Here is a 24,507-nt window from a genome sequence, read left to right as displayed (position 1 = left end):
ACGTGGAGAAATGTCCATGTGCAGCACAGATTTCCAAACTCACTCAGTGACAGATTAAAATCCTCATTCCCTGCCCAGTCCACACTTCCAGAGCCTGGGAGGTTTTGGCCCTGAGGGAGGGCAGGTTTCTGACGTGATATTATTACATTGCAACATGAAGGGAATGAATGTAATAAGAGGTTGTTACATCCCATCATATCATTTACTTTGCTGTCTGTGTTTTGTGAATTATATTTAAACCGTTTGCAGGTGGAATAGAATGTAGTGGAATGTGATTTGCAGGAAGAATAGAAAAAGCAGAATTTTTGCATTTAAAATGGTGAGAAATTCTGAAATGTTATTGTCCACGGGGTTTGGCTGATCTTGTACGTTAACACCAGAAAGTTAACATGATGGTAGTGCCAGTAAATAGGAGAACAAGTGATACATTGATCGTTCTTGTCAGGAGATTGAGTTATGAACATGAACTTAACATGACAGTTAATTTACAGACTGGAATCATATCGAAGTGTTCGGGGTGGTTTATGCATAGAATAATAGATAACTGTGATTGAGTCACAAAGTGGAATATAATTGACAGTTTTAGGGTGTTTTATAAACAGTCACATATACATGGGAGTGAGTTACACGTTGGAATCTAATCAAGGGTATTCAGCATGGTTTTTTAAATGCAGAATAATACATTCTGACCCTTCACTCATCCTTGACTGACTCACACTGAGGTCTGACAGACAATAATCCCCTCCAATCCCCTCACCATCCTGACATGGAAATATATTGCTGTTCCTTCACTGTCATTGGGTCAATATCCTGGTATGCCCTCCCTGATGACATTGAGGGGTTTACCTGAAGCACTCTAACACATGCACACACACGAACAATTAGTCACACACATGCACCAACACTCGATGGGTCTCTGTGTCTGTGTGTGTTTCTGTCTCTCTCTGTGTGTGAGACTGTCTGTCTCTGTCTGTCTATCTGTGTGTGTGTCTCTGTGTGTGTGTGAGACTGTCTGTCTCTGTCTGTCTATCTGTGTGTGTGTCTCTCTGTGTGTGTGAGACTGTCTGTCTCTGTCTATCTGTGTGTCTGTCTGTGTGTGTGTGTGAGACTGTCTGTCTCCGTCTGTCTATCTGTGTGTCTGTCTCTGTGTGTGTGTGAGACTGTCTGTCTCTGTCTGTCTATCTGTGTGTCTGTCTCTGTGTGTGTGTGAGACTGTCTGTCTCTGTCTGTCTATCTGTGTGTGTGTCTCTGTGTGTGTGTGAGACTGTCTGCCTCTGTCTGTCTATCTGTGTGTGTGTCTCTGTGTGTGTGTGAGACTGTCTGTCTCTGTCTATCTGTGTGTCTGTCTGTGTGTGTGTGTGTGAGACTGTCTGTCTCCGTCTGTCTATCTGTGTGTCTGTCTCTGTGTGTGTGTGAGACTGTCTGTCTCTGTCTGTCTATCTGTGTGTCTGTCTCTGTGTGTGTGTGAGACTGTCTGTCTCTGTCTATCTGTGTGTCTGTCTCTGTGTGTGTGTGAGACTGTCTGTCTCTGTCTATCTGTGTGTCTGTCTCTGTGTGTGTGTGAGACTGTCTGTCTCTGTCTGTCAATCAGTGTGTGTGTCTCTCTGTGTGTGTGAGACTGTCTGTCTCTGTCTGTCTATCTGTGTGTCTGTCTCTGTGTGTGTGTGAGACTGTCTGTCTCTGTCTGTCTATCTGTGTGTGTGTCTCTCTGTGTGTGTGAGACTGTCTGTCTCTGTCTGTCTATCTGTGTGTGTGTCTCTGTGTGTGTGTGAGACTGTCTGTCTCTGTCTGTCTATCTGTGTGTGTCTGTGTGTGTGTGTGAGACTGTCTGTCTCTGTCTGTCTATCTGTGTGTGTGTCTCTGTGTGTGTGTGAGACTGTCTGTCTCTGTCTGTCTATCTGTGTGTGTGTCTCTCTGTGTGTGTGAGACTGTCTGTCACTGTCTGTCTATCTGTGTGTGTGTCTCTGTGTGTGTGTGAGACTGTCTGTCTCTGTCTGTCTATCTGTGTGTCTGTCTGTGTGTGTGTGTGAGACTGTCTGTCTCTGTCTGTCTATCTGTGTGTCTGTCTCTGTGTTTGTGTGAGACTGTCTGTCTCTGTCTATCTGTGTGTCTGTCTCTGTGTGTGTGTGAGACTGTCTGTCTCTGTCTGTCAATCAGTGTGTGTGTCTCTCTGTGTGTGTGAGACTGTCTGTCTCTGTCTGTCTATCTGTGTGTCTGTCTGTGTGTGTGTGTGAGACTGTCTGTCTCTGTCTGTCTATCTGTGTGTGTGTCTCTCTGTGTGTGTGAGACTGTCTGTCTCTGTCTGTCTATCTGTGTGTGTGTCTCTGTGTGTGTGTGAGACTGTCTGTCTCTGTCTGTCTATCTGTGTGTGTCTGTGTGTGTGTGTGAGACTGTCTGTCTCTGTCTGTCTATCTGTGTGTGTGTCTCTGTGTGTGTGTGAGACTGTCTGTCTCTGTCTGTCTATCTGTGTGTGTGTCTCTGTGTGTGTGTGAGACTGTCTGTCTCTGTCTGTCTATCTGTGTGTCTGTCTCTGTGTGTGTGTGAGACTGTCTGTCTCTGTCTATCTGTGTGTCTGTCTGTGTGTGTGTGTGAGACTGTCTGTCTCTGTCTGTCTATCTGTGTGTCTGTCTCTGTGTGTGTGTGAGACTGTCTGTCTCTGTCTGTCTATCTGTGTGTCTGTCTCTGTGTGTGTGTGAGACTGTCTGTCTCTGTCTGTCTATCTGTGTGTGTGTCTGTGTGTGTGTGTGAGACTGTCTGTCTCTGTCTGTCTATCTGTGCGTCTGTCTCTGTGTGTGTGTGAGACTGTCTGTCTCTGTCTATCTGTGTGTGTGTCTCTGTGTGTGTGTGAGACTGTCTGTCTCTGTCTGTCTATCTGTGTGTCTGTCTCTGTGTGTGTGTGAGACTGTCTGTCTCTGTCTATCTATCTGTGTGTGTGTCTCTGTGTGTGTGTGAGACTGTCTGTCTCTGTCTGTCTATCTGTGTGTCTGTCTCTGTGTGTGTGTGAGACTGTCTGTCTCTGTCTATCTGTGTGTGTGTCTGTGTGTGTGTGTGAGACTGTCTGTCTCTGTCTGTCTATCTGTGTGTGTGTCTCTGTGTGTGTGTGTGAGACTGTCTGTCTCTGTCTGTCTATCTGTGTGTGTGTCTCTGTGTGTGTGTGAGACTGTCTGTCTCTGTCTGTCTATCTGTGTGTCTGTCTCTGTGTGTGTGTGAGACTGTCTGTCTCTGTCTGTCTATCTGTGTGTGTGTCTCTGTGTGTGTGTGAGACTGTCTGTCTCTGTCTGTCTATCTGTGCGTCTGTCTCTGTGTGTGTGTGAGACTGTCTGTCTCTGTCTGTCTATCTGTGTGTGTCTGTGTGTGTGTGTGAGACTGTCTGTCTCTGTCTGTCTATCTGTGTGTGTGTCTCTGTGTGTGTGTGAGACTGTCTGTCTCTGTCTGTCTATCTGTGTGTGTGTCTCTGTGTGTGTGTGAGACTGTCTGTCTCTGTCTATCTGTGTGTGTGTCTCTGTGTGTGTGTGAGACTGTCTGTCTCTGTCTGTCTATCTGTGTGTCTGTCTGTGTGTGTGTGAGACTGTCTGTCTCTGTCTATCTATCTGTGTGTGTGTCTCTGTGTGTGTGTGAGACTGTCTGTCTCTGTCTGTCTATCTGTGTGTGTCTGTGTGTGTGTGTGAGACTGTCTGTCTCTGTCTGTCTATCTGTGTGTGTGTCTCTGTGTGTGTGTGAGACTGTCTGTCTCTGTCTGTCTATCTGTGTGTGTGTCTCTCTGTGTGTGTGAGACTGTCTGTCTCTGTCTATCTGTGTGTCTGTCTCTGTGTGTGTGTGAGACTGTCTGTCTCTGTCTGTCTATCTGTGTGTGTGTCTGTGTGTGTGTGAGACTGTCTGTCTCTGTCTGTCTATCTGTGTGTGTCTCTGTGTGTGTGTGAGACTGTCTGTCTCTGTCTGTCTATCTGTGTGTCTGTCTGTGTGTGTGTGAGACTGTCTGTCTCTGTCTATCTATCTGTGTGTGTGTCTCTGTGTGTGTGTGAGACTGTCTGTGTCTGTCTGTCTATCTGTGTGTGTGTCTGTGTGTGTGAGACTGTCTGTCTCTGTCTGTCTATCTGTGTGTCTGTCTCTGTGTGTGTGTGAGACTGTCTGTCTCTGTCTGTCTATCTGTGTGTGTCTCTGTGTGTGTGTGAGACTGTCTGTCTCTGTCTGTCTATCTGTGCGTCTGTCTCTGTGTGTGTGTGAGACTGTCTGTCTCTGTCTGTCTATCTGTGTGTGTGTCTCTGTGTGTGTGTGAGACTGTCTGTCTCTGTCTGTCTATCTGTGTGTCTGTCTCTGTGTGTGTGTGAGACTGTCTGTCTCTGTCTGTCTATCTGTGTGTCTGTCTCTGTGTGAGACTGTCTGTCTCTGTCTGTCTATCTGTGCGTCTGTCTCTGTGTGTGTGTGAGACTGTCTGTCTCTGTCTGTCTATCTGTGCGTCTGTCTCTGTGTGTGTGTGAGACTGTCTGTCTCTGTCTGTCTATCTGTGTGTGTGTCTCTGTGTGTGTGTGAGACTGTCTGTCTCTGTCTGTCTATCTGTGTGTGTGTCTGTGTGTGTGTGAGACTGTCTGTCTCTGTCTGTCTATCTGTGTGTCTGTCTCTGTGCATTTGTCTGTGTTGTATCGGGGGCAGTATCCATTAAATGGGGTTAACAACCCTCTATCTGCCTCTGTCTATTATTTTTCTATTTAAATTGATGCAATGCTGTTGGTCATGTTGATGTGTCCTTTGCCTGGAATGGGATACAGTTTGTCCTGGAGGGAGGTTTAAATGAATGAATGAATTAAAACCTGATGAATCAATTTCTCTGACTCTCTCTGTGTCAGTGTCTGTCCCTCTTGTGTTTAAAGTGATCCAATGCCACCCTCTGCTGGCCTCCCTGCGCCACTGCACAAGCGGCAGTTTTTTTTTGGGACAATTGGCTCCCGTCCCTGTCCATTCTATTGGTTCTGACAGTCCCACACTGACCTGAGTGTCGCAAAGGAGCAAGGGTCAGCGCGGTGACGTCACTCCAAGTTAACCGCACCCCCGTGGGAAAGGACCGACAAGGAGGAAGCAGGAGGAGGCAAGAGGTGACTCAGGCGAGGCAGAGCTGCTCCCTCTGGAGGTCAGGAGGAGGAATCAGCAGTCACTGTCTGAATGAATGAAACTGGTATTTTTCAGAGAAGTGTCCTAGTGGATCCTGTGTTCTCCTTTCACCATCCTGTAATAAGGCAGCAGCTATCTCCTGAAATACCAACATGAATTACTTCAGTGCTATAAGACAGGACATGACTAAGTTTTAGGAATCACTGAAGGATGAAATCAATTAACATTATTCTGGATTAGTGGTGCTGGAAGAGCACAGCAGTTCAGGCAGCATCCAAGGAGCAGTGCTCATCGGATGCTGCCTGAATTGCTGTGCTCTTCCAGCACCACTAATCCAGAATCTAGTTTCCAGCATCTGCAGTCATTGTTTTTACCTTATTGTCCACAGAGCCCAGGGATGTGCAGACTGGGTGGGTTGGCCATGGGAAATGCACAGGAAGTATTCTGTTCAAACAGCTAGATACTGCTAACACTGGAAACTGAAATAATAGCTGAGTGTTTTCAAAAGCTTTTGTGGAGGGAGGGTTAAAATTTCCAGTCCACAAAAGCTTAAAATATTGTTCCAAAACTGCAGCTTTGAAACAGACAACACCTAGATATATGAAGGATATTATTAAACTGGAGAGGGTTCCGAAGAGATTTACCGGGATGTTGCTGGAAATGGAAGGTTTGAGTTATAAAGAAAGACTGGAATGTCTGGGATTTTTTATCCTGGAGTGAAGGAGATTGACAGGACAGCTGGTAGATGTTTATAAAATAATAAGAGATATAGATAGCATTAGTAGTTGTCCTTTCTCTAGGAATGGGGGATTTCAAGAGAATGGGAGAGGAGAGAGATTTTAAAAAAGACATGAGGAACACATTTTTTGCACAAATGGTTTGAATATGACATGAACTTCCATTCCTCGGAATAATATGACAGTTTGTTTAGGGATCCGGAACTTGCTTTCTCTTTATTGTCAACAGTTTGTGTGATTTCATAGAGTTATTAAGAAAATAAACCACAATTTCTTTCAAAAATAAGCTATAGTTTTATCCAAACTTAGAGAGATAAAACAATCTGTATGTATTCATCTCTATTTCCATTCACTACTTTTTGGACTGATTTGAACTGGAACAGGGACTTCAGTTTAGAAATAACAGAATGAAGAGTGGACAGAAACAAACTGTCCCAGAAAGAAAATCAATTTCTCTGACTTTGTCTGTGGAGGGAAAAAAACACCACTGCTTTTGCAGTGGCGTGGCAAGGCCAACAGAGGGTGGCATTGTATCACTTTAAGCACTAGAGGGTCAGACACAGACAAAGTCAGAGAAATTGATTCATCACTTCTTAGTTCACTCATTCAACCATCCCTCCAGAACAAATTGTGTCCCATTGCAGATTAAGATAGACACACACACACACTCACAAACATAGAGACATAGATCAACATGACCAACAGCATTGTATCACTTTAAACAGTAGAAGGATAGAAAGAGAGACAGGTATAGGGGGTTAACCCCATTTAATGGATACAACCCCCAAAACAGCAGAGAGCCCATTGCACAGAGACACTGCCTCGGAGAGACATACAACATAGAGACACACTAATACGCACTAATCTTTCACACACACACAGCTAGACAGACAGAGATTGATAGACAGATATAGAGAAATACACTTAGACACAGATCTACATAAATTCAGAGACACAGACAGACACACACAGAGACACAGACAGTCACACACAGGCACACAGATGCAGAGACACAGACAGACACAGACACACAGAGACACATACACAGAAACACACATGAATAAACACACACATGAACAGACAGATGAACAGATGTGATGCACAGAAACACACTCAGCCTCTCTCTTTCATAATCTAACTGTGTCTCACACTCCTACAATTTTTCCATACCTCCCTTTCCATACAATCTCACTCTCTCTTGCTATTTCTCTTTGTCATACTCACTCTTGCTGTCTGTCTTTCACACTCGCTAGCTCTGTCTTATACACAATCTCACTACACAATCTCATGTGGAATCTAACTATCTCTTTTCGCACAATCCCACTATCTCTCATTTACAATGCTATTATCTCTCTCACACAATCTCATGAAATCTCTCACACAATCCCACTAATTGCTCTCTCTGATGTACATTCTAGATTTCCTTCTTGTGTCTAATGGGACCAGGAGATATGGTGGGATTAGGGAATTGATCTCGATGATCAGCTTGATTATATCGAATGAGAGAGCATGCTTGAGGGGCCAAATGGCCTATCTTCTATGTTTCTGTGTAATGTCTTCAGGATCACTGCCAAGACCCATGTTGAGTGGGAGAGAAAGCTGTGGGGATGACTAAAGAAGCTGTGACCCGATATGGCCAGCTTCACTGTGTGGGCAGGTCATTGGCGGATGGAATATAACGTGGAGAAATGTCCATGTGCAACACAGATTTACAAATTAACTCAGTGACAGATTAAAATCCTCATTCCCTGCCCAGTCCCTACTTCCTGACCCAGGCAGGTTTTGTCCCTGATGAGGACAGGTTTCTGACAGGATATTATTACATTGCCACCTGATGGTGCTGAGTGTAACAGAGTTTGCTACATCCCATCATATCATCCCCTTTGCTGTCTGTATCGGGTGAAGTATATTTCAAACACTGCCAGACTGAAATGAATGTGGTGACGTGATTCAGAGAACAGAAGAAGATAAAAACTAGGAGCAGGAGTAGGCCGCCCGGCCCTTCGAGCCAGCTCCACCATTCAATAAGGTCATGGCTGATCTTTTCATGGCCTCAGCTCCACTTACCCGCCCTCTCACCATATCCCTTAATTCCTTTACTGTTCACAAATCTGTCTTTGTCTATAAAACACTCAACGAGGAAGCCTCACCCACATCTCTGGACAGGGAATCGCACACATTCCCAACCCTCTGGGTGAAGAAGTTTCTCCTCAACTCAGTCCGAAATCTGCTCCCCATCATTTTGAGGCCACACCCCTTGTTCTAGTTTCACCCGCCATGGAAACTATCTCCCTGCTTCTATCCGATCGATTCCTGTCATCATTTTATGTGTGTCTATAAGATCCCCCCACCATTCTTCTAAGTTCCATTGATTATAGTCCAGGCTGTACATTCTCTCATCATAAGCCAATTCTCTCTACTCCATAATCAATCTCGTGAATCTCCTCTGCACCCCCTCCAGGACCAGTACATCCTTTCTCAGGTAAGGAGTCCAAATCTGCACACACTCCTCCAGGTGTGGCCTCCCCAGCTTCCTATCCAGCTGCAACATAACCTCCCTGGTTTTAAACTCCATCCCTCCAGCAATGAAGGACAATATTCCATTCGCCTTCCTCATTCCCTGCTGCACCTGCAAACCAACCTTTTGTGATTCATGCACAAGGAGACCCAGGTCCCTCTGCACAGCAGCATGCTGCAATTGTTCACCATTTAAATAAACATCCATTTTGCCATTCTTTCCATCAAAATGGATGACCTCACATTTACCCACATTGTACCCCATCTGCCAGACCCTTGCCCACTCATTGAACCTGTCTATATCACTTTGCAGATGTTCAGTGAACTCTGCACACTTTGTTGTCCCAGTCATCGTAGTGTTATCTGTGAACCTTATCCTATGGAGCAGCCTTTTGTGTGGCACCTTGTCAAATACCTTCTGGAAGTCCAGGTAGATAACATCCATTGCCTCTTCTTGATCTAACCTGCTTGTTACCTCCTCTAAGAATTCTAGCAGATTTGTCAGGCATGACCTTCCCCTGATGAAACCATGCTGACTTTGCCCTATTTTGTCATGCATGTCCAAGTATTCAGAAAGCTCAACCTTCCCAATGGACTCTAAAATCTTACCAACAACTGAGGTCAGGTTAATCGGTCTATAATATCCTCTGTTTTACCTTTCTCCCTTCTTAAGCAGGGGGGTTACATTAGTGATTTTCCAGTCCTCTGTATCCCCCCCCCCCCCCCCCAACTCCGGTGATACCTGATAGATCACTGTGAAAGCCTTCACTTGCTCTTCAGCTCACTCCTTCAGGGTGGAGCCCATCTGGTCCAGGGGATTTATCCATCCGCAGACTTTTCAGTTTTTCTAACACTTTCTCCTTGGTGATTTCCACTTTACTCATCTCTGCTCGCCCCCTCTCTGCTCTCCCCACTCCCCCATCCCCCTGCCCCCGATCTCTTATATTTTTGGGATATTACTCATGTCTTCCAACGTAAAGACTGACACAAAGTACTTATTCAGTTTTCTCAGCTATTTCTTTGTTCCCTGTTACTATTTCTCCTGCATCATGTTCCAACAGCTCAATGTCCACTTTTGCCTCTCTTTAGCCCTTTATGTATGTAAAGAAACTCCTGCAATCTTTCCTAATATTACTGACTAGCTTACCCTCATATTTAATCTTCTCCCTCCTTATTTCTCTTTTCATTGCCCTCTGTTGGTCTTTGTAAGCTTCCCAATCCTCTGGTTTCCCACTGCCCTTCCCCACATTATGTGCTTTCTCTTTTGCTTTTATACTATCCCTCCCTTTCCCATCAGCTATTGCTGCCTCATCCTCCCTGTCCCATGCTTCCTTTCCCTCGGGATGAATCTGTGCCATGTCTCCTGAATTACTCCCAGAATCCCCTGCCATAGTTGTTCCCCTGCCTTTCCTGCTCGGCTCCTCTCCCAATTAATTCTCCCCAGCTCCTCCCTCATGCCTCTGTCGTTGCCTTTATTCAGCTGTAATACCGTTACCTCTGATTCTATCTACTCCCTCTCACATTGCAGAGTAAATTCTATCAGATTACGGTCACTGCCTCTTAAGGGTTGCTTCACCTTAAACTCCCTGATCAAGTCTGCATCATTGTACAACACTAAATCCAGTATTGCCTGTTCCCTAGTGGGCTGCACCACAAGCTGCTCCAATAAGCCGTCTCGGAAACATTCCACAAATTCTTTTCCTTGCAATCCCCGACCAACCTGATTTTCCCAGTCCACCTGCTCATTGAAATCCCCTGTGATCACTGTAACCTTGCCTTTATTACACACTTTCTGTACTTCCTGGTGTATCTAGTGCCCAGCTGCTGACCACAGTTTGGAGGCCTGTAGATAATTCCCTTTATGGTTTTCATGCCTTTGCAGTTCCACAACTCCACCCACACAGATTTTACACCATCTGACCCTACTTTGTTTATGACTATTGGTTTAATTTCAATTATTTTACGCACAAGGCAATATCCTTGGGTTTTTAGCTCCTAATCCTGATCCCCTTGCAGCCACATCCCTGTGATGCCCACCATGTCTTACCTTCTTCCTTAAACTGCGTGTATTCAGATATCACACCTTCAGTCCTGTATGAACCATCCCTCTTCCCATTGTCATTCGTTTATCCAGCGTGTTTGCAGTTTGATTCCTAATCCTTTCCAAACACTCTGTCCTAGTTTGTGTGGCTGGAGACTTTAATAACCTCTCCTGAGTTCTCCTTTCTTTACATCTCCCCCCATATTTTTCAATGCAGTTGAATCCCACCCCCAACAGATGTTAACCTGCAGCTTTCCTTCCCAATGGCTGTTATACTTCATGGAGTTTTCCCCTTCCCTTCCCTCCCACTTCCTCGACTGAAATCCTGTTGATCAGCCAATTGACCCATTTCACTGGAACGCTGCGCCCAGCTGGTTTCAGGTGGAGACCATCGGTACAGATCCCGCCTGTTCCAAAACTGATGCCAGTCCCCCTTGGAAAGGAACCCCTCTTACCCCAACCACTCTTTTAGCCACGCGTTTCCTTCCCTTATTCCCATGGCCCTGTGCCAATCTGCATGTGGCATGGGCAGTAATCCAGAGATGGTAACCCTTGAGGACCTGTTCTTTAATTTGGTTCCTAGCTCCTGATAATCCCTGAACAGCTCGTCTTTCCTGGTCTTGCTGATGTAGTTTGTCCCAACGTGGACCACAACAACTGGATGCTCCCCCCACCATCTCCTGTCTCCTTTCAGGCCGGTCAGAGATGTCCCACCCCCTGGCACTGGGCAGGCAACATACCACATGGGACTCTCGCTCCTGCTGACAAAGGATACTGTCGATCCCCCTAATTGGAGAATGCCCCACAACTACCACTTGTCTTTTTGCTCCCCCTCCTTGAATGGCCTCCTGTACCACAGTGCGGTGGTCAGCTGGCTTCATCCTCCCTGCAGCCCTGTTCCTCACCCACGCAGGGAGCAAGGACCTCCTACCTGTCCGACAAGCTCAAGAGCTGAGTCTCCTCTCCCTGGATCCCTCTACCTGCCTCTGTTGCAGTCGTACCCTGCGCTCCCTGGACACTGACCGATCCTGGTGATGTTTAATCTACCAGGTTTGACCACCTCCTGAAACCGAGCATCCAGGTAATTCTCTCTCCCCCATCCCGGATGTGCCTCTGGGTTTGAAGCTCACATTCCAGCTCAGCAATTCTGAGCCGGAGTTCTTCCAGTAACCAACACTTGCTGCAGATGTGGTCACCTGTTGTCTCTTGCGCTTTTCATGTTCTCAAAGAATTTGAGTAAATGAGTTAAACATGACCTGCCTTTCACGAACCCATACTGCAACTGCCCAATGGGACAATTTCAATCCAGATATCGCGCTATTTCTTCCTCGATGATAGATTGAAGCATTTTCCCCACTACAGTAGAAAGTTAGATGCTTTCTATGGTGAACCTTTAAACATTGGTGGGAGTTGATGTAGACAGACTGAATTCCCTTCCCCTCCTGAGGAAGTCAAGATGTTGTCGTGCTTTCTTGAGCGTTGCATTGACATGCATGGCCCAGTACAGATTGTTGGTGACCGTCACTCCCAGGAACCTGACACTGTAGACCATCTCCCCCTCAGCCGCACTCATCCAGACAGGAGCATGCTTTCCATTCTGCTTCCTGAACTCAATGACCAGCCTCTTTGTTTTGCTGAGATTGATGGAGAGATTAGTGTCTGTACACCATGCCGGTAAGCACTCAATCTCTGTCCTGTCTTGGGTATTGTCATTGTTTCAGATCCGGCTTTCACGGGTGGTGTTGTCAGCAAACTTGGACATGGCATTGAGTTGGAATTTGGCCGCACAGTGAGGTATAAGGAGAATGGTAGGGGGGACTGAGTGCACAGCCTTGCAGGGCACTGGGATTGAGGATTACGCTAGAGGAGGAGGTGTTGTTGCTTATTCTTACTGATTGTGATCTATGGGTCAGGAAGTCGAGGAGCGAGTTATGGAGAGTGGGGGCATAGGGGTGGGGGGAAGCGGCAAAGGGCGAAGGAGTGTCAGGGCGGGGACCAAGACCTTGGTCTCAGAGTTGAGAGATGAATTTGTTAGGAATTATGGTGTTGAAGATGGAACTGTAGTCGGAGTTTGACACAGGTATCCTTGTTATCCAGATGTTCCAGGGCTGAGTGTAGGACCATTAGCTGCAAATGTAGAGTGTTGTGACAGTGTAAACATCAGGACTTCAATCAGTTTTCACAGATTAAAAGAAGCAGCAATAACTCTGTCAGGAATAAACTGTGAAGGGACGAGGACAAGCTGTTATCCAGGAATTGAAAGCAATTCTCCATACCTGGGAAAAGCAGGAGTTGAAATTCCATAAACAAACCTGTTTCACACCCACCTGATAAATGGTTACCATGTGCCACAAGGAGAAATGATTCCTGGCAGAGGAATTTAAGGAGTTGCTCACAGGGAAGCTGTGTCTTCAAACAGACGAGTCAATGCCAAATGTAACAGGGAGTAAGGAAGCTCCTGTTAGGGGACACGCTGCAGACGTACTGGTTGCGGAGGTATTGTGGATGAAAGGATCGAAAGGATCATCGATAATGTCACATCACAGACTTGAACGACTGAAAATTGTGTCAGAATTCAGCTCCAAGATTCCTCCGGTGGGGGGGCACAGTGGTTATCACTGCTGCCTCACAGCGCCAGAAACCTGGGTTCAATTCCCGCCTCCGGCAATGTCTGTGTGGAGTTTGCACATTCTCCCCGTGTCTGTGTGGGTTTCCTCCAGGTGCTCCAGTTTCCTCCCACAGTCGAAAAATGGGCAGGTTAGGTGAATTGGCCATGCTAAATTGTCTGTAGTGTTAGGTGAAGGGGTAAATGTAGGGGAATGGGTCTGGGTGGCTTGCTCTTCGAAGGGTCGGTGTGGACTTGTTGGGCCGAAGTGCCTGTTTCCGCACTTTATGTAATCTAATCTGAAAAAAAAACTCTGGAAAACTGCACAAGGATCGACCCTGTACGTCCACAGACAGACACCGTTGGTTAGAATCCTGGCTAAACTCTGCCATTAAGAGACAAGTTGGGTTGTGAGACTTAACTTGCTGACTTGAGGGGTCTTATTTTGGCTGCTACATACCATAAGATTTAAATAATTGGTTCAGTATTCAATTGTTTGTGAGATTTCTTAATATGTAGCCGAAATGAAGGTAGCTGATTGGTTATTTACACAAAATAGTACATTAGTCTACAAAGAGAAGACCATAGAGCGACACTGAGGCAATTGTTCCTTCTCAGAGCCAGCACAGGTACAACATCTGAATGGCCTCTGTCTGTGCTGTACCAATTCAGTAATTCTGTAAGAAACACCCACAGTGAAGATAGACAGCGTGAACCCAGGCTGTGTTGCTGTGAAGTTTTCACAACCACAGATTACTCCCACACTAGCCCTGAGCTGAAAGCTGGTGTTGCATTGTGTAGAGACATTCAGCGGTCTTCAGCAAGGATGAAGCATACATAAAGCCTGGGATCTCTGATTGGAATCTTAATCCTGAGAAAATATATATTTAGTGTTCCAAACATTGGCAAGTAAACATCATCGAATTACTTTGATCAACTTTGTGAAAGGATACATTATTCCATTCTTCATCTCTTCTCTGAATTTCCTCTGGGTAACTGCATAAATAAAGGTGTTTGTGCAGCAACTCAGGAGCTGGAGCATGAAGCCAATCTCTCTTACAAATGTTGGCAGAGGAACTGGGTATCCCAAGTAATCAAATCGGTTCAAGATCGAATAAGCAATGAACACCACCCATAACGTGATGAAATTGCCAGATATAATAAATAACATAATCATGGATTTCCTCCGACTCCCCATCTCTGGGTCACTGACACTGTCCCCAGTCGTCTGAGCCCGGAGTCTCCTGCGAGCTCTGTTGGCTAATATAATGTTTCTGACTGTCAATGTGTTTAACAGTAGAATCAAAATAAATGGAATGAATGGTGTTATGATGTAATGCATTAATTCAACAATAGTCCAGGTAATCGATGCACATACATTTGGATGTACTCGACAAAACCATGGACTATTAGAAAGCCAATATAGATTGTAGTACATGAAATACCAGACAATGTTCTTCAAACAACTCAGCACAGTCGCTGATCCTAAAACTATACCCGCTGTTTTCTTGGTGCAATGTTTACTTCTCAGCTTTTGGCAACATATGGCCACAAACCGATCAAAGGTGAACGTGACCGTGAACCAGACAGAGCAGTCTGTGGCTGCATAAAGCAGAACAGCGTGGATGTTGCAGACATGGAGAGTATGCACAAAGAGAAACTCCTCCCGATATGTGATAGGAATTTGTCGTAGTATCAGATCGAAGATAATGACCAGTAGATCCGCCGTTGCCATAGCCACCAGGTAATGAGTGACACATTTGGAAAGGCCACACTTCCCCCGAACCAGGATCATTATTGCAATCACATTAACTTGAAAGAAGAAGATAAATAAATTCATTTATTGCTCTGATATAATGAAGAAATGCTTTTTATTGCTTTATTTAAAGTGCAATATTGACACTCATTCTTAATGGGTATCCCATGTTTTTGCATCAAACTGAAACTTTATCACAAATTTGCTATTTAACATTCCATCCAGAATGGATTTTAAATATGGCGCTTGTCAGTGAATGGAAAAACTGCAGTCAAAGGCAATGATAACGGTGCAGCCAAAAAAATCACAAAGTAATGTGTGACAATGTAAAATTCACCACTTTCATAACTGATCATGGATTGAACGAATCAAAAAGATTAATTTGTCACACACGTAGAGAAACAGTGATGACCTTCGAATAGACTGTTTCTTGGGACGAATGGGACAATGAGAAACTGATACAATAGCAGTTACAGCAACATGTGCATTGACCATCCCTGGGAAGGAGTTACAGAAACAACGTGAACAATCAGCTCCCTCAGTCAGAGGGCATAACACTTGCTTGATGTTCTGCTCTTTCATGAGACATGAACAATTAAGACCTGCATTCAGCAGTATGATCTGAAGGAAAGGGGTTAATTGCAGGAAAAGCTGTGTTTTAAACAAACAGCTAACCCTGAATGTAACCAGAAACAAAGGAGTTACTTCTGGTGAGAAGGCAAGCTGCAGACCCGAGGCCTCCAAAAATATAATTAATGTTTGTGATGAAAGTAGCTATCCAATCATCAATAATGTCACTTCACAGACTTCAAAGAAATAAAATTGCATAAGGACCCAACAGCAGAACAACTCAATTGCAAACTTTCAAAAAACAACTCTGGACAAGGATCGAACCCTGGAGACTTCCTGAGACAGACAATAGTTGATTGAAATCCTGGACAGATTTCACCATTAATCAGGGAAGAGCTAAGTTAGGTCGCATGCCTTATACCTGCTTACTTGGGAGATCTTAATAAAGTTTGAATTACTGTTTCAGTACTTGACTTTCCATGAGATTCCTTACTAAACAGCCTAATGAATGATGAATTGTGCTGAGTTTGCCCACAAATCATGGATCAGTGAAACATGATTAAAACATAAGAAATGATTTTGGCAAATACAAAAGGAATGACTTTGTAAATTGGAGCCACATTTTCTTACAAGAGAGAAATGTTGAATCAGAAATGAGCCATTCAGGGTCTTCGATGTTTTGATCCATTCCAGTGGGTCATGGAGACATTTTATGAATTGCTCATTAGTTTTTCTTTAATCCCATTCCTAGAGGAAACCGTTTGAATGGCAAGTTGAAAAGAAGCAAAGAGAAAAATAGTATGAAAGATACTGAAAAAGTAGCAAAGAAATGCTGGAAGAAAAAGGAAAGGAGGAAAGATGGAAAGAAAGGAGGAGAGAGAAAGATGGGAAGAAAGAAAGAGAGAGAAAGATGGGAAGAAAGAAGGAAAAAGAAAGAAAGAAAAAAGAAAGAAGGAAGTGAGTAATGGACTAATACTCTTTCCCTCACAAATGATATGATGTTCATGAATTCTACAAAAAAAAATCTTCTGATGGCTGAAATGCAAGCAAGATAAAAAAAAAGTGGTAAAATAATTAAGATAACACTTACGATTAAATTCCAATTTTTGAAACATCATCCTTCAAAGTATAATTTACCCGGGACACCAACAGCAGCTAAGACCGGGTAGTAAATCCTCTGTATATCATTGATCGCCCACAGAATCTTCAGCTTGAGCATAAAACTAAGAGACATGGTTTCCCTTTTGTATTAATAGTTACTTCAATGAATTTTCTCAAGGGTTGGCCAGTTCACTCTTTGAGAGATTGAGAAAACTTCCATTATTTATAGGAGAGAAAATTCATCAGATCACAAAGTCAGGTCCCAAGATAATGCAGCCCAGTAACAACCACAAACATAAGCAACGAAATCAACAACTATTGTAAGGGGAATTTATACATGAACAGGGCGTATCCTGACCAGTTAACGCTATTCCTTCTTCCCCATTACAAGGATTGGTCCAAATCTGAACATTTATAGAATAGTCCATGTTCTTTTGAAACAAGAACAAACATTGCATAGAAATTATAAGAGTTGGGAGTGGGGTTAATTGTCAGTATATAGATTGATCCAGTGTTGGCATAATTCAATGGGGATCTTCAATGAGGCCAGTCACTGATTTCCCCAAAAACAACGTCCTAGAGCCATTGACTAGAAACGTAACTAAGCTAGCCACATAAATGATCTGGCTTTTTTAGCATCTCGTGGGATGCAATCGTCTCTGTGTGCAGCAGCATTTATCTCTCATCCCAAGTTATTCTTCAGAAGGTGGGGGAGAGCTGCATTCTTCATCCCCGCAGTCTATGTCCTGTAGGGAGACACATACTACCCACAGCAAGTCCGAGCGTGGAATAATGCACTCAGTAACTCATCTCCTGACTCTCCAAAGCCTGTCTATCATCTGCAAGGCAAAGCTTAGTAGTGTAATGGAATACTCCCCACTTGCCTTGAAACCTTTCATCAGGTCGTTTCAATTTGTAAAGACTCAAGTCATCCCCTTCAGAAGTGACCACAGACCTGGGGAATTTAAAACCACTGAGGTAGTAACAATTATCAATTGGTTTCTTTTGGTCAGAGGATCACAAAGGGACAATATAATAGAGAACAGACAACTCTAAAGGGGTTCCGGGAGAAGCGGGGCCTGAGCATTTATATCTTTGTCATTAAAGGTGGAAGAGGGAGTGCAGCAAATGTACACCAGGCTGATATCGGGGAGAGCAGGGCTGCTGTATGAGGAGACATTGGCACAACTGGACCTGGATTCAACAGCATTTCGAAGGATGGGAGGCAGAGAGTCAGTCATGAAGTTATTGGAAACCCAAGGCTTTATTACCAGGGGCTTGTGGGAAACAAAGTGTTTACGTTCAATGTGAGTCTAACACAGAGCCTCCTGGCACAGAGAGTAGTGTCTAGTTTAATGTCACACTTTGGCAAACACTTGCGGACGGTAAGATGTAGAGAGAGAGAGAGGAACAGATTCATGAATATGGGTAAACCATGAGGAATATCAGTTAGGTGAGTAGAATTGAGAGATTGATATTGTTTTCCAAACAGAATAAAAAACATTAGTTGTGGGATTAATTTGAGTCATAGAGATGTAGAACAATGAAACAGACCCTTCACTCCAACTTGTCCATACTGACCAGATATCCCAACCCAATCTGGTCCCATTTGTCAGTACCTCAACCATAACCATCTGAACCCTTCCAATTCATATCCCCATCCAGATGCCTTTTAAAAGTTCAAATTGTACCAGCCTCTACCACTTCTGCTGATGTCCCATTCCATACACTTACCACCCTTTGAGTGAAAAAGTTGCCCCTTAGGTCCCTTTCATGTCTTTCCCCTCACACTTTAAAGCTATGCCCTCTGGTTCTGGACTCCCCCACAACAGGGAAACGACCTTGTCTACTTAGCCTATCCATGCCCCTCATGATTTTATAAATCTGTATAAGGTCAGCCCTCAGCCTCCAACGTTCCAGGGAAAACAGCCCCACTCTATTCAGCCTCTCGGTATAGCTCAAATACCTTGGCAACATCCTTGTAAATCTTTCCTGAACTCTTTCAAGTTTCATGACATCATTCTGATCAGAAGGAGATCAGTATTGCACACAATATTCCATCAGTGGCCTCACGAATATCCTGTACAGCCATAACATGACCACCCAACTGCTTTACTCAATACTTTGACGAACAAAGGAAAGCATACCAAACACCGTCTACCTGTCTATCCTGTCTACGTGTGACTCTACTTTCAAGGAGCTATGAACCTTCACTCCAATGTCTCATTGGTCCCTCGGACCATCCCAATAAATGTATAAGTCCTGCTCTGATTTGCATTTCCAAAATATAGCACCTCACATTTATCTAAATTAAACTCCATCTGCCACTCCTCAGCCCATTGACCCATCTGACCAAGATCCCACTGTACTCTGAGGTAATCTACTTTGCTGTCCACCAAGCCTGAAAGTTTGGTGTCAACTGATGTCATATAGGAAAACAAAGCATGGGTGCTCCAGACAGAATTGAAAATGAATAAACAATGCTCCCATTGATGACAAACACATCAACATAGATTTTAAACCATTGGTGAAAGAAACAATGGAGACATGAGTGGAAGCCAATCCTGCAGCTAATCATTAGTGTCTGGGTGAACCGCCTCAGATTATGGTGCAGACAGATTCCATCGAGGTGTTCAAGAGGGAAGTGTATACTTAGCACAGTGTGCAGGGTGATGGGGAGACACTGGGGATTGGCGCTAAGTATATTGCTCCTTGTCAGACCCAGCACAGATATAACATCTGAATGACCTCTGTCTGTGCTGGAGCAATTTAGTAATTCTGTAAAAAACACTCACATGAGGACAGATCGTGTGAACCCAGGCTGTGTTGGTGTGAACCACAGCTTACTCCCACACTATCCCTGAACTGAAAGCTGGTGTTGCACTGTGTAAAGACACTCAACGCTCTTCATCAAAGATCAAACGTACAAAAGCCTGGGAACTCAGAACAGAATCTTTCTCTTGAGTCAATAGGTAGTTAATGCTTGGAACAATTACAAAACTTCGTTTTTAAGATTGGACCACTTTATGAACAAGAATCATTTTAAATTACAACGATCAGATAATCAAACATCGCATAAAACAAACTGGGCATATTAACTTCAGGAAAAATAAAATATAAAACTGTAGATGGACAGTTAACAGTGATCACAAACGGAAATTGATGGAGAAACTCGGCAGAAACACAGTTAACATTTCGAGTCGAGTGAACATTCTTAATGACATTGGACATTGGCAGGAAGGACGACTGAATTACTTTGATCAACTTTCTGAAGGGATGCATTGTTCCATTTCCCATCTCTTCTCTGAATTTTCTCTGGGTGACTGCAAAAGTAAAGGTGTCTGTGCAGCAACTCAGGAGCTGGAGCATGAAGCCAATCTCTCTTACAAATGCTGACAGAAAAACTGGATATCCCAAGTAATCAAATTATTTCAACATGGAATAAGCAATGAACATCACCAATAACTTGATGTAATTGCCAAATTAAAAAAAAACAGCAGAAAATGAGGACTGCAGATGCTGGAGAGTCAGGATTGAAAAGTTGTGGTGCTGGAAAAGCACAGCAGGTCAGGCAGCATCCGAGGAGCAGGACAGACGATGTTTCAGGGGTAAGCCCTTCATGAAAAGGTAGCAAACAGCAAAATCATGGATTTCCTCTGACTCACCATCTCTGGGTCACTGACACCGTCCCCACTCGTCTGACCCCGGAGTCTCCTGCGGGCTCTGTTGGCTAATGTAATGTTTCTGACAGTCAATGTGTTTAACAGTAGAATCAAAATAAATGGAATGAATGCTGTTATTATAAAATGCATTAACTCAACAATGGCCCAGAACATTGAACAGAGTACATCATATGTCTTGCTACAAAACCAAGGGCTATTAGAAAGATCAGTATCTACTTGAATCCAAGGAATACCAGAAAATATTCTTCAAACAACTCAGCACATTCACTGTGCTCCAGGGATTTGTCAACTTGAAATAAGTTTGATATCACGAAAACTGTGTTGCTTTCCTAATACTTCTTTCTCAGTTCATCATTCTCACTCGTTCCTTGGATTGGATTCCTAAAATTTAGGGTGATTTCTTATGGCATGTAAACTGACACAGTGTCACTGTTTAACTTCTTGAACCATTTCAACTGGAATCAACAGTGCCATTTGCCTGCTAACAAATCTTTATTTAATTGTGGGCATTGATACTTTTGACTGTAATATCTTTATGGATGTTGTCACATTTCCCTTAAAGCACATTTGTCTTTATGTCCCAGAATTTCTCTTTGTTTAAATTATGAATCAAATTAATTGTCTGCTTTCTCCTGCGATTTCTGTCTGGCTCCCTCTCTTGCTATCTACCTGTACATTTGTGTTTCTGAAGTTTCACATATTTGACGATTTGTGCATTCTAATATTCCCCTCTGCGTATTTTTTATGTGTGTTGTCTCACCTGTTTGTCTGCTGCTATGAAAACGTTTGGGTATTTTGTTGGTTCATTAAATGTTATAGTTCACTTCCAGTGCCCAAGCCTCACCAAAACAAACCGTGTAGAAAGGGGCCTGGATTCTTTTCCATCCGGAAGGAGGCAGGTACAGCTTCTGTGGCTGAAGGGATCAGGGAATATGGGGGATTTCAGGATCAGAGCATTGAACTCAGTGATCTGTCAGGATTATATTGGATGGTGAAGCAGGCTCGAGGGTTCAATGGCCTGCTCCTGCTCCTAGCTTCTCTGTTTCTCGCACTCAAAACAATAACTCTGCTTTCTCTCCACCGATGTTGCTAGACCTGTTGAGATTCTCAAGCAATTTGTTTGATGTGGCCCAAATCTCAATGCTACGCAAAAATGAAGGAGAGGGGAGAAAATGAAAGATTTGAAAGACTACTTTCAAGAAGTGCGACACCAGGTTATAGTCTAACAGGTTTATTTGGAAGCACTAGCTTTCAGAGTGCTGCTCCTACAACCACATGATCAAAGAGCAGCACTCTGAAAGCTAGTGCTTCCAAATAAATCTGTTGGACTATAACTTGGTGTTGTGTGATTTTTAACTTTTTATACCTGAGTTCAACACCGGCTTCTCCAAATTTCAAGAAATGCAACATTGATATCAATCATAGTGGCCGTACAGTATAGAAGGGGCCAATTTGGCCCAACATGTCTGTACTGATCTTTCAAAGTGTAACCTACACCCACCTTCCTAAATTTATCATGGTTCATCCATTTAAACTACACAATCCTGGACACTACAGGCCAATTCAGCATGGCAAATTACATAACCACCATCATGGGGGGAAACCAGCGCATTCGCAGGAAATCTGCCCAGACGCAGGGAGATCATACAACTTCACAGAAACAGTCTCCAAAGGCGGCACTCAAATCCAGGTGCCTGGCACTGTGCGGTAGCAGTGCTATCCACTGAGCTAGTGCTCAGGGAGTGGGAGACCCTCGTTCAGGCGAAACTGCCTTACAGGATGCTCCTGCATAAAGGAACATCACTCTGTGAGAACATGTGTCAGGAAGAGAAGAACAGAAAAGGATCGAGGGAAAGAAATGCCAGTGATTCCAAGACCAGGGACCAATTCCACCGTCTCAGAAACACCTGCCAAACGTGTGGTGGGAGATATGGCTCTAGGATTGGGATCATCAGCCTCTCAGAGCTCCACAGAACCTGTGAGCAGTGATATGGAATTTCCAAGGTGGTCAATCACACCTGTCAGTGAGTGATTACCAACAATGATGGCACCAATGAGCTATAACCCCTTTAAACTGGTGACACGAGTGCAATCGAACATAATCCCCAAGACTAACCATATCCCCAGCTCATTCATTCTTATTTAGTCCAATTCAATAATTGCACTTTGTCACATTTTGTGGAAAATATAGACTCTGCTCAGTTCAGGTCATATATCAGGTGGGATATGGGATACAAGCAAGATCTAATTCTGGGAAACTCTCGGTATCTCTGATTTTCTCATGAATTGAGATATTAATTTCAGTGGATATCTTCACCCCATTGATGAGCTGTTCTCGAAATTCCCTCTGGCTCACTGCATAAATACATGTGTTTGGGCAGCAGCTCCAAAGGAGGAGCATGGGACTGGGTTTGGTCAAAAATGGACATGGGGTCACCGAAACCACGTGAAAAATAATGGTGTGCGACATGGATCAGGAAGAAGTAGATGGCACAGGAAAGCCAGAGCAGGATGGAGATTCCCGATATGGCAAAGAGTAAGATGACAGGCCTTCTCCAGTTCTCCATTTCGGGATCATTGTGATTCCGATGATCCCAGCTGGTCCGTAATCTCTGATGGACCTTGCTGGATGCTAAAATGGGGCTGACTGTCAGGGCATGAAGCAGCAATATTAGAAATATTGGCAGCAATGGTGTGAAACAGCGGTGAATGCAATTATATACTATCCAAGCATTTACACCATAATAATCTCGCTTTCTGTTGCAACGCTCTGGTACATTGTCCTTTCTAATTATGGATTCATGCTCAAAGTACCAAGGTACTTTCTTTAAACAGAAGAAAGGACAGATCGATCCAATGATTGCAGTTGCTGTTCTTTCACTGCAATATTTAGTCTTCAACTTCTGGCATCAAATGGCAACAAACCAATCAAGAGTGAAACCAACTATTACCAGACTGAAATATCTGTGGGAGTGTGATTTCGAGCGGATTGGACGGAGCAGACTGGAGCAATGAACAGGAAGTTAGTCAGGAAATAAGAGGCTTTGATTTGAGACAGGATCATGTCATTGAGGATAAGCAGTAGATCAGCCACTGCCATGGCCATCAGATAACGAGTAACACACAGATCAGGTGGGACGGTGCCTCACAGTGACAGGGAGCTGGGTTCGATTCCTGCCTTGGTCTTTGTGGAGTTTGCACATTCTCCCTGTGTCTGCGTGGGTTTCCTTCCACAGTCCAGGATGTGCAGGTCAGGGGAGTTGGCCATGCTAAATTGTCCATCGTGTTAGGTGCATTAGTCAGAGGGAAATGAGTCTGGGTGGGTTACCCTTTGGAGGGTCGATGTGGACTTGTTGGGCCAAATGGCCTATTTCCACACTGTAGGGAATTGAATCTCGAACTGCATGCAGTTTTTCAATTGTTGGCTCATCAGCATTTTGTACAGTTCCAGCATAATCTTCTTGTTCCTGTACACTATTCCTCAGCTCACTAAGATGAATATCCCATGTGCCTCTTAACCACCTGTCTTACCTGCACTGTATCTATGGATATACACACCACAGGTGCCTTTGACCTCCAGTACTCTCCTGGGTCCAACCATTCATCGTGTCATCTCTTGCCTTATTAGCCCTCTCCAATTGCATTGCCTCACACCTTTCTGGGTTGAATTCCTTTTGTCACTGCTCTGCCCAGCTGACCAGTCCATTAGTATCCTCCTGTAGTTTGCGGCTACCCTCCACACCATCTACCACCTTAGTATTTGTCTCCTTACCAGTTACCGTGTCATACGTGAATTTCTTCATCAAATATTTAAGTCCAATATAATTGAAGAGATTCAAACTTGTTTACTTTGACAGGGAGAATAGAAAGACAGAATATTATTTCCGTGAAGAGAGATATGTGACTTACTGGGGGATCTGGGTGTCCTGGTACATGAATCCCAAATAAAGTTAGTATCAGGTACAGCGAGTGATTAGGAAGGCAAGTTCTATGTTTTTACTGGAGACCATTGTTATGTTATCCGGAGGCTCACTGATAATGTTACCTAGTATGGTGACGAAACGTCTGAATACAAACCTTCCAGCTCAGCGAGCAAACTTACATCAAGTTTTTAATCGTTGAAAGTGCAATGAAATATACGAGTTGAGATGTTTGACCACAGTTTATAAACATTGTTGAGGCCAGATCTGAAGCACTGTGCGCAATTTCCATCTCCAGATTGAAGGAAAGAGGAATATAGATTATAAACAGCTTGGAGAAAGTTAACCCAAGGGATTCCTGGGAGAAGGGTGGGTGTATTTATATCAGACAGTGTCATATAGGTTGGGCCTGTATCAATTGGAGTTTAGGAGAATGAGAGGGAGGCTCTTGAAACACGTATATCCGGAGGC

At 44.0% G+C, this 24,507-nt stretch overlaps 1 protein-coding gene across 1 annotated transcript; it reads right to left on the bottom strand.

Moving 5' to 3' along the window:
- Positions 1-13,922: 13,922 nt before the first annotated feature.
- LOC148137347 (putative G protein-coupled receptor 139) lies at positions 13,923-16,566 on the bottom strand. Its single transcript, XM_087982937.1, has 2 exons — positions 16,470-16,566; positions 13,923-14,818 (listed from the first exon to the last, which is right to left on the bottom strand). Exons 1-2 carry the CDS (start codon positions 16,564-16,566, stop codon positions 13,923-13,925), a joined length of 993 nt encoding a protein of 330 aa, XP_087839063.1.
- Between the last annotated feature and the right edge of the window lie 7,941 nt (positions 16,567-24,507).

This window comes from Chiloscyllium plagiosum, unplaced genomic scaffold (assembly GCF_037043375.1).
Source record: "Chiloscyllium plagiosum isolate Xiang-an unplaced genomic scaffold, Cpla_swu_hap1 HiC_scaffold_44, whole genome shotgun sequence".
Classification (NCBI taxonomy): Eukaryota; Metazoa; Chordata; class Chondrichthyes; order Orectolobiformes; family Hemiscylliidae; genus Chiloscyllium; species Chiloscyllium plagiosum.
The sequence above is the reverse complement of the archived record's forward strand: the minus strand, read 5'-3'. Positions and strand labels throughout refer to the sequence as shown.